The sequence below is a fragment of the Photinus pyralis genome, unplaced genomic scaffold, assembly GCF_008802855.1.
Source record: "Photinus pyralis isolate 1611_PpyrPB1 unplaced genomic scaffold, Ppyr1.3 Ppyr1.4_LG3a, whole genome shotgun sequence".
NCBI lineage: Eukaryota > Metazoa > Arthropoda > Insecta > Coleoptera > Lampyridae > Photinus > Photinus pyralis.
Genome location: NW_022170509.1, coordinates 22,044,856 through 22,063,988, shown reverse-complemented (window position 1 = coordinate 22,063,988; position 19,133 = coordinate 22,044,856). Strand labels below are relative to the sequence as shown.

General features: G+C 37.2%; 3 protein-coding genes across 15 annotated transcripts in view; 2 read left to right on the top strand and 1 right to left on the bottom strand.

Annotated features, from left to right (window-relative positions):
- The first annotated feature begins 314 nt into the window (after positions 1 to 314).
- On the top strand, positions 315 to 8,775 carry LOC116165499 (protein BCL9 homolog). Of its 2 annotated transcripts, XM_031479991.1 has the most exons (5): positions 319 to 399; positions 448 to 2,297; positions 2,349 to 2,565; positions 6,680 to 6,861; positions 6,912 to 8,775. In XM_031479991.1, the coding sequence occupies exons 2-5, from the start codon at positions 731 to 733 to the stop codon at positions 8,336 to 8,338; spliced, it is 3,393 nt and encodes a 1,130-aa protein (XP_031335851.1). In that variant the 5' UTR covers positions 319 to 399; positions 448 to 730; the 3' UTR covers positions 8,339 to 8,775. The 2 variants fall into 2 exon arrangements, with proteins under 2 accessions (XP_031335850.1, XP_031335851.1); XM_031479990.1 differs by having other exon boundaries at positions 315 to 2,297.
- Positions 8,776 to 9,188: 413 nt separating this feature from the next.
- Positions 9,189 to 10,100, top strand: LOC116165908. The gene is made up of 3 exons (XM_031480661.1): positions 9,189 to 9,558; positions 9,610 to 9,854; positions 9,902 to 10,100. Exons 1-3 carry the CDS (start codon positions 9,334 to 9,336, stop codon positions 10,050 to 10,052), a joined length of 621 nt encoding a protein of 206 aa, XP_031336521.1. The 5' UTR covers positions 9,189 to 9,333; the 3' UTR covers positions 10,053 to 10,100.
- Positions 10,101 to 14,890: 4,790 nt separating this feature from the next.
- The window catches only part of LOC116165972 (kinesin-like protein KIF13B), a 51,713-nt gene continuing 47,470 nt past the window's right edge, over positions 14,891 to 19,133 (bottom strand). For 10 of the 12 annotated variants that reach the window (XM_031480752.1, XM_031480754.1, XM_031480756.1 and 7 more), the window contains 3 exons: positions 18,929 to 19,120; positions 16,240 to 16,389; positions 14,891 to 16,181 (listed from right to left, as the gene is read on the bottom strand). In XM_031480752.1, the coding sequence (XP_031336612.1) occupies positions 16,102 to 16,181; positions 16,240 to 16,389; positions 18,929 to 19,120 (422 nt within the window). In that variant the 3' untranslated portion in view covers positions 14,891 to 16,101. The remainder of the gene's footprint in view (positions 16,182 to 16,239; positions 16,390 to 18,928; positions 19,121 to 19,133) is intronic. The other 2 variants (XM_031480755.1, XM_031480763.1) reach the window with 2 other exon arrangements.

The following is a 19,133-nucleotide window of genomic DNA, read 5'->3' as shown; positions in this document are numbered from 1 at the left end:
ATGCTCGAATTCTTACCACAAAATGTTTAGTTGCCTATTAATTTGCAAATCATTACTTCTGACCATGATAGTACACCTCTTACAATAACAGACACTTAAAAAGGCCACCCTGTAAATTATTGTGTCTGCTATTGTTATGTATTATCTTTTTTTTTAATATATACTGGTATAATCAATTGCAATAGCTTTGTTTATGAGTTATTCTGCGTGCATGTAGCGGTTATTGACAATAAAAATTCAAGTAAAATATTCAAAAGAGAGCGGGCGAGGTTGGTAACTTTTAATTGTTTAGATTGATTGAACTGTAGTAATGTTGGTAGCAACGCGTGTGGACAGTTTGGCATTTTGTGATGTGAGATTTTTATTAAAGTTTTTATTATGATCTCGCTATAAAAATTTGTAAGAACGTTCACGTTAATCACAATATTAATTGTTGAAAATTTTAAGTAATTCCGTCGGAATTCGAGTGGCCCGTTGGAATGGAACGCAATATCTCCTCTACAGCTCTTCATATTTGGTTAAAAGATGAAATTAAAAATTGATGGAATGCAAATAAAAACATTAGAACATATGTGATGAGAAACATCATTTTGTTGTATTAGGATATATGGAAATGAAGCAAATATGTGTTAGTGACCGATTAAAATGTTCAGTTTGGATCTGGACCAGTAAGTGAATAGTGATAGTGTGTACGGTATGAACGGTAGGGATATGTGTTAGATTTAACGACATGATCAAGGAAAAGCACGATAAAGGGCCGGATAGTGTAAAGGAGGAGCCGGGGAGTTCTGACAAAGACTGCACAAATGCGGAGGCCTGTATTAAAAAGGAGGACGATTCTACAAGCGCAAGTTGCCCCGTAAAAAAGGAACCGGGCAGACCTATTACTAAAAATGGAGGTGTCATCGGCTCCACAAACACAGGATCCTTGCATAGTAATAGTGAACGCAAGTGTGAAATAGACGATACTTCCTCAAATAACGAGATAAGTTCTATACCGCCTAAAAGTGAGGAAGGTCTTGAGGCAGAAGTGTCTAGTGATGCGTTTGGACTCAGTTTACCCAATGCACCCCCTCATCCTCCACCACCCGATGGAGTGCAACAACTGCCCAGTAATATTATCAATAAGCAATCGAATAATATGGAAGTTCAATACATGCAACAGCAAAGTCAAATATTTGTTTTTTCTACAATGTTAGCGAATACGGGAGCAGAAGAAGTAATTCAGGGACGTTATCCTTCAATAATCGCTTATCACTGTGCACAACCGGGTACAAAAAAATATCTTGAAAAGAATCCGCTTAAAGTGAATCAGTTCAATCGTCAAAGTACTCAATGGCTCAATAATTTAACGATGATTAAAAATAAAGGCTGCACTCGAAGTCCCGGTTTAATTCCCAAGGGTCAACCACCTTTAGATAGCTTTTTAGGCCCGGAAGGTTTAGATGACATGGTAGGACTAGGTGACGGTGACCTATCGTGGGACCAAAAAAATAGCCATCACTTGGAAGGTTTGGAGAGTGTCAGTAACGGTCTACCCGATGTTGTAACAGACATGGATTCTTGCAGTCCATCGCTGGCAAACATGCAACCTTCTTTGCAGGGAGTAAAAGTGCCTGACGAAAATTTAACTCCTCAACAACGACAACATCGTGAAGAACAGCTGGCAACGATTCGGAAAATGCAACAAATGCTTTTTCCTGAGAATCAAAATGTAGAAGGTGGCGAGAGTCCCGAATTACCGCACAATATAATTGGTGGAAATCCGGGTGGTATGCACGGGACGAACGCACCCGGTCCCATGTCTGCACAAATTGAATGGCAAAAGTTGCAACAGCAGTTCTATGAAGATAGAACAAAAAAACCAGATGGTCGACAGGGCGGTCCACCGATTGGCCCTCCTGGTTCGGCCTGCGTTGGGGGACCCGCTATGCTAAGAGGTGCTCCTGGCCAGAGCCCACGCTTGCAAGGCCCTCCGCCCCCTTATCATCAAACTCAACGTTCTGCCAGTGTTCCTGTAGCATTACAAAGCCCTAACCCGGGCTCTCCTAATAATCCTACATCAAATTTGTCTTTGCCATCACCAAGAGCTTCCTCGGCCCTCAACTCTCCCGCCGAATCAAATCGACCGTTCGGCCTCACCAGACATATGAGCACCGGTCAAAGTCCAACATCACAAGAGTCTCCCACAGCACCTCGTCGTATTCCCAGTAATCCCGGTACTCCGGTATCATCTCATTTATCACCTAGTGTAACTAGTGGCAGTAATGAACCGAACAGCAGCCATCAATCGTCAGGTACGTTTTGTTAAAGTTGTCAACTTGTTATTAATTTTACTTAATGCTTAGTCGATGGAATGTTTGGACGCACACTACAATCTATGGCACAACAAAAGCAACTTAATACAGTAGCACATGGACCACCTTCTTCGGTCAAGGAACCTAATCTCATGCCCGTTCCATCACCTCAGCAAATACAGTATCTTAATACGTTCGAAGGTCAAGAATTAATTATTCAGAAACAACCAAATACCAGCCTTAAAGAAGGAAATGTGATATCACCTCCGTAAGTATCTTCACAATCACATGCGGACCAGCCTTTATAGTATCCAATATGACTAATTCTTTTTTGTTATTGATATTTACATATTCCACTTTCCTTGATTAGATAATACTTATCTCTTTGGCCTCGTAATAAAAAACAATTTATTGCACCGAAAACGATTAACAAGACGAAATTTGTCGTAATCCTTGTTACAATTCAGCCAATTATCGCTTGTATGCATGGTGATACTTCTGTTTCGATAATCGTTTTTGTTCGAACGCCGTTATTAATTACAGAAAACAATACTCTTATTGAATTGTGTAAACATTAATGTATTATCGTCGATTTAGGATACTTTTTATCAGTTAGAGAGCCTTTCGAAATCCATATTTATTATCGTTGACAGGGTGTAACTGCTATGCAACATCCTTAGATAATGTAATAGTTGCAATTTTTTATACTTCACTTATCCGTGACCCCTACAACGGCTCAAATAAATGCTAGCGAAATGATCAGTTGCATACTTTTGATACATTTCTTAAATTGATGTGTGTCCCCTTCATCCCTTTTGTAGGATAATGCTGTAGGGGTTTGGCAGTGGGGGCGCTGGGATCAACATTTTCATCACTGACCATGATGTAATTTTTTGTATATTTGTGTATTATTTTATTTTTGTTTAGTTAGGTAGACCTCTAGCCTCCTAGGTGGCGCTATAGCTGAGTATATTTTTAAGGTACACTGCGCCAAGAGAGGGAAAACAATTTTATTCTTGAAGATCCATTGTGGGAATTCTACATTCAGTTTTTCAGCTTATTCTGATATCCTGGTCTGAGCCTCCTAGCGCTATGTTTACAACCCATGACGTCGGGTTTTCATGTAGCGCTAACACCCCCTCAAAAGAAATTCTACTAAGAACTTTATTCCATTTATTTATTTATTTATCACCACAGCTTACTTACTATCCAGCTGCACAACTCTCTTGGCGGGAGCGGCTTGCGCCGATTTACGCGCGCAGCGCTTATGCCCCGCCTCTTGGGGTAAAAGACTGCATTGCCTGTTTGGCGTGCAATTAAGCCCAGTGTTGCCACGTTGACCATTTTCCCGAATTGAATTCAATTAGGCAATAAAATTTATTAAACACCTTACCCTACTTTCATTGCAATATTACGTAATATTGTACAGCAAATTCTAAACGTTCACAATACAAGCAAAGACTATGAGAATAGTCTTTGTTACAATACAGCACAAAAATCACCTACTACGGTACTGTGAAGCTACCGTGCGATGAAAATTCGTTTAATCCGGCCCCGACTTTTACCCCAAGCGCGAGAAAGTGCGCACCATTCCATCTCGCTTGGTTGTAGACCGCCAGATCAAAGGCGCCGCTCGAGAGTTGCGGAGCTGGATAGTAAGTAAGCTGTGGCCATAAATGAATATGAATTACTCTCTAATGAGCGAGTGTAAATGATTAGGAGATGGCATCAGCTTTTAAAATTATGCCACCACGTCAGACCCACTTGCTTGTAGAAGTGGCACAATGGTGATACTAGCATCAACGTAGCTCTCCCCCTCCCCTCTCATCTCGAAAGTTATGGGCTTTATTATAAAAGAAACAATAAAGTAGTATTTGTGTCTATGATACTCGTAAATGAATCCATGTTGTTTCCCAAAAAAATCAGAAAAACAGAAAGAATCCTGAATGTTATACAGAGTGGGCCAGATGAAACCGGCCTGAGAAGTATATATCATTCACCCAATGCTATAGCAGACCCGAGGGAGCATCCTGTCGTAAAATTTTGTACACGAGATATCCTTTTTAGGCAAGATATCCCCAGGCATGCCCATATCTCCTTGGATCTCCCCAGATATTCTGGGGTCTCCTCAAGTATATTCGTAGATATTTCTTTAGATAGTGCCACTGGTGGATGTCGAGGAATTAGGGTTCACTTTTAAAATAAATATAAGGCGTCCCTGACCTTGTACTATCCTAAAAGCATTTGTATTTGTTGAAATTGGCCCATACAATACTAAATACTGTTCATTCTTAATTCATTGGGGTAAATTGTCCCTGGCAAATTTATTTATGATATTTATTTTATTTGTTTAACCAGAAACCATACAGAATAAAAATTCCAATTACATGGCACTGGGGCTCTGAACAAATATTAGGACTTAAGATCTAATTTGATTTATTATTGAATTTAGGGGATCGTGAAAAAAGTCGATATCATTAACTGAGGACAACTTATTTAAAGTGATCAAGATCTTAATAAGTGGGGAAGTTGTGTTGTTAACTGCAAAAATAGTATTATTTTGCCTTAGCTTAACAAATGGTACCTTAAGCTTAATTTCTTGAAGTAATTAGGAAGAGTTTAACAAATTGTGTAAAATTTTGAAGACAAAAATTGTGGAGGCAATGTACCAATATATACATTTGACCCTTCAATTGTTGAAATTATTAGCTCAGTATCATACACATTCATTATAAGCAGATATTTTACTGGTATTTGCATCTGTAACATGTTTTCTGCGTCATGAAACAAACCCATTTGAAACCAGTAATGAAAAGAAAACAATTAGGCGTCCCTAATCTTTGTTATTAGAGTCAGACAGGTACCTTAAATCGGGTTCGTAATATTGGAAAAAATCGTGTGTTTTTTTAATAGACCCTAAGCACTTAATGGGTTCTAATTACACAAGCGGCTACGGAGAGTAACCGGTGACGTTGTGCCTGCGTTGTGTACTCTTTTAGTACATATGTTACAAATTCAAATTATTTCCCATTCCGGGAATCGAACCCGGGCCTCCTGGGTGAAGCCCGGCTATCATTGGCACTCATTATCTTCATTTAAAATTTTTGTAGAAATTTGCATTTCAAAAAAGTTTAAAAAAACAATGTGAAACCGACAAATAACCTAAAAAAAGACGCATACCCAACGTCAAGTTACACCCTGTATCCCCTAATCTAATTACTCGACGTGAATTTTTAGTTAAAAAATTTGTACTTCATAACTTAATAATTACATTGACAAAATCACTATTGTTATGCTATTCTGCCATTAACACAAGAATACTTAGTTTGGCTTGTTTGCCTTTAAGGGTGCAGACTCAATGAAGCTTGCGGGGTTTGACTGGGGCAATGAACCCATCCAAAATTTTGACCGTTTACAACAGGAGTAGGATTGAATCATAATGTTTGGTATTTCTCTGATAGGCCGGCCCGTGTGGCGCAGTTCAGTTAAAGCTCAACTGAGGTTCGAATCCGGGTTCGGGCATGGATATTTGTAAATGTATAGTGGATTGGGTTGGTAGAGCAGCCTTGGCTGAAACCCCGCCCACTGAAAAATAAAGGCAAAATAAAATAACATAGATGTAGAACCAGCTGCAAATGATTGAATTCAAGCAATTGCCTCTTGTTGTCTGATAATACAGGGCGTTTCAAAAAGAATCATCTGATTTTAAAAATGTATTGCTATTCATCTATAAGTCCGATTTGATAGAACAATGTACTGTTAGTAAGAGGAAGCTCTCGAGTTTCGCGTGGTTTCCGCTAGGTAGCAGTAGCGCGCTTCTGTCAACGCCCAGCTCAGTTGTTGTCAAAATGGCGTCTAAACAAATTATAAACCTACAAAATCGGATGATTCTTTTTGAAACGCCCTGTATTAAGGTTGGTATTCTGGATTAGGGGGAAAATTAAGTAGTCCGCTAGGATGTGGACGTTTTGCTTTCAGAGCATACAAAGTATATGCAAAGGCGCAATATGGACTTAAGAACTTTGATTGCCTTACTAAATTCAAAGAAAAAAAAGGTTTTTATGCAAGTAATCCTCAAAGGGCGAAAGAGTGGTGCAAGCTCCCTTAAATTGTAAAAGGCGCCTCTGTTTGCTTTACCTTTTTTTTTGTATAAAGCCATTGTCAGGCAGAGGCTGTTAGACAAAAATTTAGATACATATTTACCTTGAATTCTGTTTTTGATTGCTGGTTGGTTGCTATTGGTTTCTAACCTTACAGGCATAATCCATCATACTTTATTGAACGCTACTGTGGAAGGGTTAACGCAATGCCCATCACAAGTTTATAGCTTATACACCACAAAAAAAATAGATGCCATTTTATAACACTTAAATCGTTTATAGGGCTTTATCTTCTTCCATGGATAATGCTTATTCTGGCAATACGGAAATACCATCAACGCGTGTTTCTGGTCCAAATACACCAACTTCAATCGATATTGGGCGATTTCCCACAACGCCAGGAGTATCGGCGGAAGGTTGTCGATTTCAGATACCGAGTCCCCATACTCCTACAGCGACCACAGGTACCCTTTTTGCACAATTAATTAGGAAACGCATAACCATTTTGTTCTAGGTGAAAAAGCGCAACGGATTGGAGGTCCTACTGCTGCGGGTTTAAGTCCACAAACAGGTCCAGGCCCATCGTCAGATTCTCTTAAAGGAGATCTGTTTCCGACACCCAGTCCGCATATGATGGATGTGCACAGGTTTCCAGGACCTAATACATCTCCTGTTCCAAAAATGAGCGGGGGTTTTGTAAATGTTTCTCCATCAGGAAAACCGTCTTCTTTGGATATGCCTCCGTATGGATGTCCTAGAGCTGATAATGTTCCTTTGAATCCGAACTGTACAAGTACCATGTCAGGGAATCCTAAAGTGTCTCATTTTGATCCCATATCTTCTTTAGCACAAATGAGTCAACAACTAACGAATAGTGTGGCTAGTTCTTTAAACGGCCAAGGTGGTCAGGGTGGAGGTATGATGAGCTTTGGTTCAACTTCAATGCACATGATGGATATGGGCAGTTGTCACAGTTTAGGAGATCTAGATCAAGGTCCTGGTAATATGCTGGGAATGCAGATGCAAGGGCCTCCGCATGGATTTCATCCCAGTTCTCCTATGGGACCAATACGGTCATTGTCGCCCAAATTACCAGGTGCCTTCCCCAATCACATACCCATGCCTCGCATGATGGGTCGACCGCCAGGACCTAATCCGTACAATGGAGCGAATGTGCAAGTAAAACCTAATGCGCCAAACACGATACAATATATGCCGGCGAAATCTCAACTTGGCAATACAGCAAGTCCGAGGGGACCACCTAGTCTAGAATTTTTACAAAGATTTGCAAATCCACTTTCAAATTTGGAATCAAAAATGCCCACGCAAAATCTACAATATTTTCCAAATTGTGGACCAGGTGGTGGACAAATGCAAGGACCGGGTGGTCCTGTAGTGCCCCCGCACATGGCACATATGGATGGTCCTATGGGCCCCGACGGTTCAATGGGCCCCATGATGCCAGGACCAATGGGAAACGGAGCAGGTGCAATTATGGGTGGAAGTATGGGTATACCTGGTCCCGGAGGAATGATACCTTTGATGAGAGGTCCGATGAGACCACCTGGGATGATGAGAATGCCACAAATGGGTTTCAATGGTCCACCCAGTGGAGGTCCGGATGGAATGTTTAATCCCGGCCCAAATATGAACAATCCCAACGCACAGATGTTCGTAAGTGGTCCTAAAGGCAGCCCGATGGGTATTGGAGCACCAGATGCCAGTCAGCCCCTACCCCCTTCGATGGGACAGAGCAATAGTTTTAAAAATTCTCAGTTTGTGGGACCAACCACGGCTGATCCCAATTACGCACAGCAATTCCATAACTTCCAGCAGCAGCTTTACGCAACGTGCACACGTAGTCAAATTGGTAGTCAAACGATGGGCCCCGGACCGGGGCCTCCACATTCGCAGCAACCGCCCTATTTTAATCCCAAATGATAATAGCAAACGTGGTGCTGAGTGTACTGTATCAAAGGATTTTGTTTTATTTTTGATATTACTAATGACAAAAACCTGGCAATAATGCGATGTGAGGTTCATTTTGTATATTCTCGTCTGTTTATATGTTGTACGCATCGAATTCAAGTGCAGTTAAGGGTTTGGCATCCACTGTTGGTGTACAAAAATGCCTTCCCTGTATGAGGGCTCTGCTCGCCTGATACTTATGCTACTTTGGAATTGTAAATTTGCCATAACTTAGAAAGACAATTTAGTATAAATTACTTTTAGTGTTGGACTTGCTTAGTCCGTTCGAAGACAAGAGGTTTCACTATTGCTCATATTGATTTGTTTCTATCCACCTGTTATTCGTTTTATTGTACATTTTATGAGTATTACATGAATGAAATGATAACAATAAAATTCTATATTATATATGTTCGGCTATTTTCATTTTGAATATACCCAATTCGAAAAACTTGGCATTTAGTATTTGTGAAAATTGACAAGATATTATTGTTCCAAATAGTAGTCAATTGTTCTTTCTCAAAATAATCATCGTCTCGGTAGTAGCAGTTCCATGTGACGGATTCAGAACATGGTTAAATAATAAGATGAAAGTGCGAGTCTTCTTTCTAAGCATTGTAATTGTTGGTCCTACGAACATTAGAGTGTTCAAAAATTAAAAGTTTTTGGTGTGGTCTCAGACCTGCCTAATATAAGGACGTTATTTCGTCTATGAATAATTTCGGTTGTAAAAAAAGCAAACTCCCTGACATCTATGAAATTAATGATGTATTAAGGCGATTGTGAACATCACTTTCAGGTTATTTTGAACACACCTCAATTTCCCGAATGGTCTCTCACACGCATGATCTTTTGACTCCATTTTTCACGAATTGTTACTACAATTAGAAAAGTGGTTGTTTAACTTCACGATCGTTTTTTTCAATCGCGAGATTCGTTTGTTATTTTAATGTTTTAGCTTAAACTAGATGTCCATAATGAGTGACATTGAAATTGACCACAAACAAAAAGAGATCTCGACTAATTTGGACCAATTTCCCACAATGGGAAATCTATTTTCTAAAGATTCTGAGTTAGAACTGAACAATTTCGAAAACGGAGCCACTTTGGAGGAGCATGGAGCATCCAACTCGTCTCCTACATCGAAACCTTTAATAGCCGACACTGATTACTTTTTCAAATTCTTCGATAAAGTAATTCATTTTTTTGTTATATGCAGATGTACTTCTAAGCCTTGCTTTCAGTCGGTAAACAAAGACTCCCTCCAAAACTGTACGGAAGATACGCTCGCATTGGAATCCGAAAAAATTATACTTAACGCGTTTCTTAATGAAGTGCGAAATGCTAAGCCAGCACCCTTGAAGAACTGGTCAGCTCTTCAACATTATATTTATTACATATATCGTCACGTAATCTCGTCTAAGCCTTGCAACAGTAACGAAATTTTTTCGAATGTTATTATTAAGAAAATACGCGAACTAGTAGAAGGGTACGTTTTCGTATTCCAGTATTGTTAACTACATTCCGATCTTTCAGATTAATGCAAGAAGATCTCACGCAATTCTGCATCCGTCTAGTTACTTTAATAAGGGAGTACTCTATAGTTACTAGAGGACATTTTGATGCGTTACGATACCCCAAGGTTTCTTCGTACCTAATCAGTAAGCATTATTTTAATTTTATGTAATACAGTTAGTCAATCCTATGGTCACACTTTTCTTCAGTTTCACACACATTTTCCATCCATGCTGTATGTACCAAAACGTGTGAATTAGCAATACTTATCTAGCATGGATTTTGCATATTTCTTGTGTTATTAGCAATAACGATAGAGCAATAAATATGCATGTGAAAGATGCGTGTTTGGGCACTACTTATATGAAATATTGCGATTGATATTAAATCCACAAAAAATACAGTTATGTCTGTATATTTTATTGGGAAGATGTGTCGATTAAATACCAATCGCAATAGTTGGTTTATTTTCACCAAAAAACAAAAAGAGAAAACAGACACATAAGTAATACAAGTGAACAGGGGTGGACTGGGTAACTGCGGGCCAGGTGGAATTGCATAGGTTATGGGCCATTAAAGTATTAGTGTAGTAATGAAGGCGGGAGGGGTGGGGGGGTAGCTCTGAGGTGCACCACAAAAACATTTTAAAGTACTCCTTTCTCGAAAATAAATTACCATACAGTTTTTTTTTAATTGCAGCTGATAATTAAAAGTAACAAAATATACAATCCACACGAGGTGCGTCGCCTATCATTGTATTTCAGCACTTTCATGCTACGACAAAAAATGATAAATTCATTGTAAAACACTTCAATTAAAACAGAATTTTTTAACAACCTAACATCAACCCCAATTAGAGAAACGTGTTAATAATTTATTAATAGTGCAAGAAACTAAATACAGCACATACTTATAAATTTCCAACGGGCCATTATGATCTACAGGCCAGGTGGCAGTCACCACCCGCCTCCCCCCCCGGGCCAGTGCGCCCCTGGTTATGCACTGCCTTTTTTTGAGCCCCGAAAAAAAAATTGTCTCAGATCGACCCGGAAAAAAAATTTTGTTATAGAATGTGGCCTGTAGAATCCATAATTTCAAACAGTTCCAAGATTGGGCTACTAGTTCAAAAGTTACAGCCCTTTGAATTTTTTTTCGAAATTGGTTTCTAGTCTATAACTTTTGATTGAGAGGTCTGATCGAAAAAGTACGAATTGATTTGGATTCTACGCACCCAAATTAATAAGAAAAAGTGTTTTCCCGAGAAATTTTGGTGTAGTCGATTTTTGGTAAAAAAGGAAGGTTATACACTGCCTTTTTTTGAGCCCCGAAAAAAAATTGTCTCAGATCGACCCGGAAAAAAAATTTTCTTATAGAATGTGGCCTGTAGAATCCATAATTTCAAACAGTTCCAAGATTGGGCTACTAGTTCAAAAGTTATAGCCCTTTGAATTTTTTTTCGAAATTGGTTTCTAGTCTAACTTTTGATTGAGAAGTCTGATCGACAAAGTACGAATTGTTTTGGATTTTACGCACCAAAATTAATAAAAAAAACTGTTTTCCCGAGAAATTTTGGTGCAGTCGATTTTTGGTAAAAAAGGAAGGTTATACACTGCCTTTTTTTGAGGCCCGCAAAAAAAATTGTCTCAGATCGACCCGGAAAAAAATTTTCTTATAGAATGTGGCCTGTAGAATCCATAATTTCAAACAGTTCCAAGATTGCGCTACTAGTTCAAAAGTTACAGCCCTTTGAATTTTTTTTCGAAATTGGTTTCTAGTCTACAACTTTTGATTGTCTGATCGAAAAAGTACGAATTGATTTGGATTCTACGCATCCAAATTAATAAGAAAAAGTGTTTTCCCGAGAAATTTTGGTGTAGTCGATTTTTGGTAAGAAAGGAAGGTTATACACTGCCTTTTTTTGAGCCCCGAAAAAAAAATTGTCTCAGATCGACCCGAAAAAAAAATTTTCTTATAGAATGTGGCCTGTAGAATCCATAATTTCAAACAGTTCCAAGATTGGGCTACTAGTTCAAAAGTTACAGCCCTTTGAATTTTTTTCGAAATTGGTTTCTAGTCTATAACTTTTGATTGAGAAGTCTGATCGAAAAAGTACGAATTGTTTTGGATTCTACGCACCCAAATTAATAAGAAAAAGTGTTTTCCCGAGAAATTTGGGTGTAGTCGATTTTTTGTAAAAAAGGAAGGTTTATACACTGCCTTTTTTTTAAGCCCCGAAAAAAAAAGTGTCTCGGATCGACCCGGAAAAAAATTTTCTTATAGAATGTGGCCTGTAGAATCCATAATTTCAAACAGTTCCAAGATTGGGTTACTAGTTCAAAAGTTACAGCCCTTTGAATTTTTTTTCGAAATTGGTTTCTAGTCTATAACTTTTGATTGAGATGTCTGATCGAAAAAGTACGAATTGATTTGGATTCTACGCACCCAAATTAATAAGAAAAAGTGTTTTCCCGAGAAAATTTGGTGTAGTCGATTTTTGGTAAAAAAGGAAGGTTATACACTGCCTTTTTTTGAACCCCGAAATAAAAATTGTCTCAGATCGACCCGGAAAAAAAATTTTCTTATAGAATGTTGCCTGTAGAATCCATAATTTCAAACAGTTCCAAGATTGGGCTACTAGTTCAAAAGTTACAGCCCTTTGAATTTTTTTTCGAAATTGGTTTCTAGTCTATAACTTTTGATTGAGAAGTCTGATCGAAAAAGTACGAATTGATTTGGAATCTACGCACCCAAATTAATAAGAAAAAGTGTTTTCCCGAGAAATTTTGGTGTAGTTGAATTTTGGTAAAAAAGGAAGGTTATACACAGGGGCGGACTGAGTACTTACGGGCCATTAATGTATTAGTGTAGTGTAGCTCTGAGGTGCACCACAAAAACATTTTAAAGTACTCCTTTCTCGAAAATCAATTACCATACAGTTTTTTTAAAATTGCAGCTGATAATTAAAAGTAACAAAATACAATCCACACGAGGTGCGTCGCCTATCATTGTATTTCAGCACTTTCAAAATACTACGACAAAAAATGATAAATTCATTGTAAAACACTTCAATTAAAACAGAATTTTTTAACAACCTAACATCAACCCCAATTAGAGAAACGTGTTAATAATTTATTAATAGTGCAAGAAACTAAATACAGCACATACTTATAAATTTCCAACGGGCCATTATGATCTACAGGCTAGGTGGCAATCGCCCCCCGCCCCCCCGTGCCAGTCCGCCCCTGCAAATGGGTCAAATCCAAAGACTCCGTGGGGTCACGCCGAGGTGCTCTGCCGTTTTTTTAGACGCTCTTTATGGGTTTATTTATTTATAGTCTTAAAATTCATGCCAATTAAGCGCGCTTCATTTAACACCAAACACAACCTGATTTGCTGCAATACATCTAATTACTGACGGTTAATTATGATTAGGTACTTGCTTTGCAGAGATAAAATTCCCAAATTCGTTGATTAATTGACACTAATTGTTACCTGAAATGTCGGATCAACCGCAAAAGGTCATCAATAAGTACCTGAATAAGCTGCTTTGCAGGTTTAGTGCTTAACAATGGGAAACGAAAATTGTTTAATAACTAACTGAAATCATCCAATATTAATTTTCTCTTGTCTTCCAAATATCCAGAGCTTGTCGGGCTGCAAGAATAATTAAAATATCTCTATGGAAACAATTCGAAAACTGAATAATTAGCTACAGCAGCACCAGCTAAAAGGATGCTACAAATTAAAGCAACTGCTTCATCAATAGATCTGAAAGTTACAGTTTTTCTTAAAGAAGAGCCAGTTTCAGTTCCTCCATGTACACGCAGGTTTCATCCATTCTTTAATTCTGACCAAATTCATGAAAAAAAAGGGTGGTTCGTTACAGTGTAACTGCCACACTACAAAGGACCTTAACTTTACTTCAACCTTTTTCTTATAATGAATGCGACTCGAATTCATTTTTCCACACACCCAACAACCACACACAAACCTAATAACGCAGAGAGAAAAGGTGCATGCGCCAACATTCTGAAATTTTACCAGCACTGATTGAATTATATTCACATACCAATTGCGTTTATAATAAAACAAAAAGAAAAATGGTATTTTGTAAACTATGATGACCACAAAAGGTGTCTTTAATAATTCCAGAATGAATAAAATAATCATATTTATCTTTATTTAAAATTGCTTAAAGTAGCACTGCTACAAAAATTACATTCTACTATAAAACATTGTATGTTAGAATAATTTAATATTTTATAATATGTATATTCATAAAAAAGTTACAACAAAAATGTACAATAGCAAAAATAATCAATCACCTATTGTAAAATAACATTTAGTTACATGGCAAATTATTACTAGGTAAATAAATAACAAGAAAACAAGTAAAACTATTAACAAAATTGAAGCAACCTTATTAAAAACTATGCTCAAGGAAAACAACCAATATTTACAAGTAAAATATACAATTTGGTATACATAGAATTAAATTCAAGTTCTACAATTGCATACAGTTCCGAATTAAAATTATAACATTATCGTGCATTATTAGATTTATTTGCTCCACTTGAGGTGCAAAGTATCCATAAATTAAAAAAAGTGTTTCCATTTGTTACATTAGAGTGCTCTATTTTTTTTTATAGGAACTCTGTAATCGAAGATTTAACTCAGGCAAGAAAAAATTAGTTTCGTAAATGTGACTGTCAACTATTTTTAGGCTAGTTTAAATGCAGCTGGATGCAAAAAGAAATCAAATGAGTCAACCAAAGAATATTTAAAAAATGAAATCGAAAGGCACAATTTTAATCCATAGCTATTGTATAGATTACGAGGATATGCTTGAAATATAAAAGTAGACAGTCACTTTGGATAAATGGAAACACTATAAATGAATTTTTTTCTGAAATAATACTGGTTCTCGCTAGACAAATTGTAAAACATGCCGGTATCAAATAAGTACTAAACTACTATGATCGTACTTACATTTTCAAATAAATTATAAAATAAGCTAGTGTATCTTTATTGTACATTACATTCTAATGACTAACATTTGCACATATTTTACTACTTATGTGACACAGAGTACAATTACGGTTCCACCATTCTCATTAAAAAGTGATTGTAGAGGAATATGGTAAATGTGTGCAGCTTATCCTTACTTATAAGATAATTTTATACACCAATTTTTAAGATAACTGCACTTACATAATTATTTAATGTTGTATTATTGAGAACTGGACAGAAATTGTTTTAATGGACAAATGTATGTGAATTACTTGTTCAAATTTACAGGCAAGACGCGCACGTTTTAGTGATGTCAGATGAAAAATGTGAATATAGATCTTAATAACAAAATAAACGTAATCACTGAGCATAAACGAATATATAGGACTAGATCGAGTTCCAAAAATATACAACTTTACAATGGGAATGTAAATTAATAAAATAGAACATTTTTTAATAAACAATAAAAAGCTACCATAATATACTTATCGTCTACAAACACACATAGAAGTATTTAAATACCTTTATATCACCTTAGCTTCTAAAATCTATGTAAAACCAACTACTTTCTACTACTATACAGCACATTTTAAAACGCAAACGCAATTAAACTGTTGTCACTAAACCACTTTTAATGCTGCCCAAGATATGTTTAGAAAATAAAGGATGCAACTCAAATATCACAGAAAGATTAGAGAATGTCGTTGTAAGAAATACAAAAACTGGTCATTTCCTAAAAACGTAACATCTCGATAATTGTCTTGGGCGATAATTTTGAGTTCAATTAATACTGGACGAAATCAAACTGGTGGTTCAGGTTTCAAAACTTTCTATGTATCCCTAGTAAAATCATCATTGATAAGGTATTAAGACTGTCTAAACAGAAAAACGCACAACGAAGAGTATTGCGCCAAATATTAATACACATCTCGACTTTTGCACAAATTTTCTACAATAGACACTGAAGTATGTCGTTATAGTGAGATCCACATACTTTTGAGTGCGATAACTTAATGTACAAAACGATTCCATTCACTAAAAATATTGCTAATAGAAATGATCGAAATCTCTTGACAAAGAATAACGGAAACTTTTCTATGCCACATGCATATGGACGGCACAGCTACACAATCACGTGTGTGTATTAAAATACATCTTAAAAAGAAAGCAACGGGTGGAATTTTGGAGGGGCGTAGTAATGAGGTAGAAGCTTATTTCGCCTTAGAATTTGACCGTGTACCTACGATATTTAAACAGTCGCCCTTAGAACGGGAACGTGGCAACTTATCACCTTGAATTACAAATTAACATTAACGCTTAGGTACACCTCATCTACATTAGATGCTTACTTCGTGAGGAGTTATTCTGCGATTCGGCCTTGTACATTCGCATCGCACGCCCTCTTCTATCCAAGATTAGTTTGTCCGCACGAACGAACATACCATGTTTGGGACGACAGGTGAAATAATGGATTCCTTGTACAGAACCGTCGTTCTTCCCTGAAAATTTGTACAATATTACACATTAATTAACAAGTTTTTCTACATTAAGTAATTGTCCGAAAAATTTAGTTACAAATTCATTTTCAGTTATTTAACTAAAATGACGAAAAACGTTTTTTGAAAAGCACCTCCTGTGCACATTTGGGAAAAATCCACCTGCCTACGCAATATATTTTGTGTGCTGTGTTTTCAATTCGCTTTTGTAAGAAGAATCTTCAGTTAAAATTTCAGAAAGTATGGTCCACAAATAAGAAAGTTATTTTTATTTTTTAACACACTATTTCAATTGTTTCTATAGGAAACTACATCCAAAGAGTACCCAAAGTAAGAGACGCAACGCTATATAGAATACTATTGTATGTGTAAGATGTGTTGCCTAAACAATTTTATTGATACATGTAGGATATAAAAAATACTAATATCCCATACAACTTCACTAACCCGGCATAGGCAGAAAAATTTGGGTGCCGATGGTATGTTTTGTATATTTTTACGCCATCTAGATATTTCCATTGTAAAGCAGTTAAGATGCAAGTTATTTCTATGGCAGATTTGTTATTACCTTAGTTCTTTATTTTCGCCGCTAGAGGCCATCCGAGTGTTAAAGGTTTCATTAACCTTACTTCATTCTCTTGTCGCTAGAGTTCACGCTTTGCACCTTGCTCCACAGCTTAATTTGATCTTGTGGACATGTGTGCCCGTTCCTTTTCAATGAAGATCTTGCCTTCATGTTGGTTACGTGCCCATTTTTCTCAATACGCCATTACTTTTTACTTGACTTATTGTCTAAATGAAAAGGGTTCTTTGTAGTGGATACCACCATATTCCTTTGAAGTGTTCCTCTATTTCTGATGTGAAATAAAACCAAGGTTTTGGTCTTAACCTGAACAACTTTAGCGCATCTCTCCTGATTTGATCAGTACTTCCCGGAAAGTCATGAAACGGACTATTTATTTGTACTAGAGAAAATAAGTTGTGGCATAAATATTCTTATAAGTAAGAAACTTAGCATTGCGCTGCCCCTGCGCAAAAACCTGATTTTTACAATATTCGATATGCTTGTCTTTACTAGGCGCATCTGTGGTTAAAATTTAAAAAAAATATCTGTATAAATAAGAAAGGTGATATTGCGCAGTCTGTCCGTGTGCATGATAACTTTGTTTAGAAAAGTTCGATCACTATTGGTGCACATGTTTTTAAGGATATAAGAAAAGTTCAGCTCGTAGACTATCGGGCCAAAAAGTTACAGCCCATATGACTGAGAGGATAATTCTAGTAAGGTAAAGCTGAATGGAATCTTGTGTTACGCAGATGGTTCAAAAACTATGGAGGCACTGGCTGTGGAGTGTACGGAAGCAATTGAGAGGCTCTGTAAGCCTAAGACAAAAAACAACCGTGCTCCAAACCGAAGTATATGCAATCCTGATGGCAGCTGCTCAACTATTAAAAGAGAACCTTACCAAAAAGAAAATCTTTATAGTTATAGACAGCATATTTGGGACTAGTCCTTGAATGCACACAAGTGCTAAAGGCACTAAGCAGATGTAACACTAGTATGGGCACCTGGACATGTGGAAATCGCAAGCAACCAGGTTGCAGACGAACTTGTGAAAGCGGCAAGCACAAAACCATTCATAGGATCCAAATCGCAAGGGAACACCTACTTGAGAAAATTACACAAGAGAAAGTAACAAAGGTTCGTCCTATCCAGACTTTATTAAAGATACAGGTATTCTTGAAGGATAGGAAATACCGGGGAATAAAATGGACCAAAGTGTCGCAGTGCAGGAACCGCCTGAGACCACCCCTAGTAATCATAATTCCGAATCAAAAAATTTGTTTGCGCATGCATTTTTATTAAGATGAGAATGAATTTGTGTTAAATTTGGTTTTCATGTCAATACACAGTAAGTACCACATACTGTTGCTGGGTTCTGGCAAAAATTATCTCTGTAACGGTAGAATATAGAGCTATCCTGGTTAGCTAAAAAGATACAGTATCTGAAAGTGATTATTATCAAAAAAAAATGTTGGTTACTGTGTTTTGGAATGGGGCAGCCGAATTATTGCGCATGCCCAGGCCCACATTCGATATTTGTGAACCGATCCTTCTGAAATTTTAGGGTAGGTTTCTTATGACATTGAAGTAGCCCGTCAAAAATGGATTGCAACGCTAATTTGCTTATTTGTGGCAGGATTTTTTCCCAATTCTAACAGAAGTTGCATCTTACAAATGGGAAATGAATGCAAGTGGAAATGCGCTTTTTGTAAATCGTTTACGATTACTTGTTTAAATTATATTATGTACTTAGGCAATGAATAACTTCTTTGTTACTCTAATACTTTTACATGGCAGATTGTAGTCATCAGTAGCAAGTAAAGGACACATGAACTGCATGAAAATAAAGCAACCACTAATAAAGTTACAGACTCCCTAGGACTGGTCTTTCTCCAAGGAAATGAATTTTCAAAGAGTGCTTTATAAAAAATGTCTCTAGAAAAGGGTATGTTCCAACTTTTGCTAGAAACTACTTACCTTTTGGTGCATCTAATTCAACACCAACCCATGTTCCGCTTGCAAAATCCGTTGGGCCTATATAAGCAACTACCCCCGACGAATTGTATGGACGAATGAGCACACTTTCCCCTATAACGACCCAATCGGGGACGGGTACATCTGCCAATTTGTTAAGATCAGGACGGGAACCGAAATTATTGTCACGATCTTCTACAGACAACAA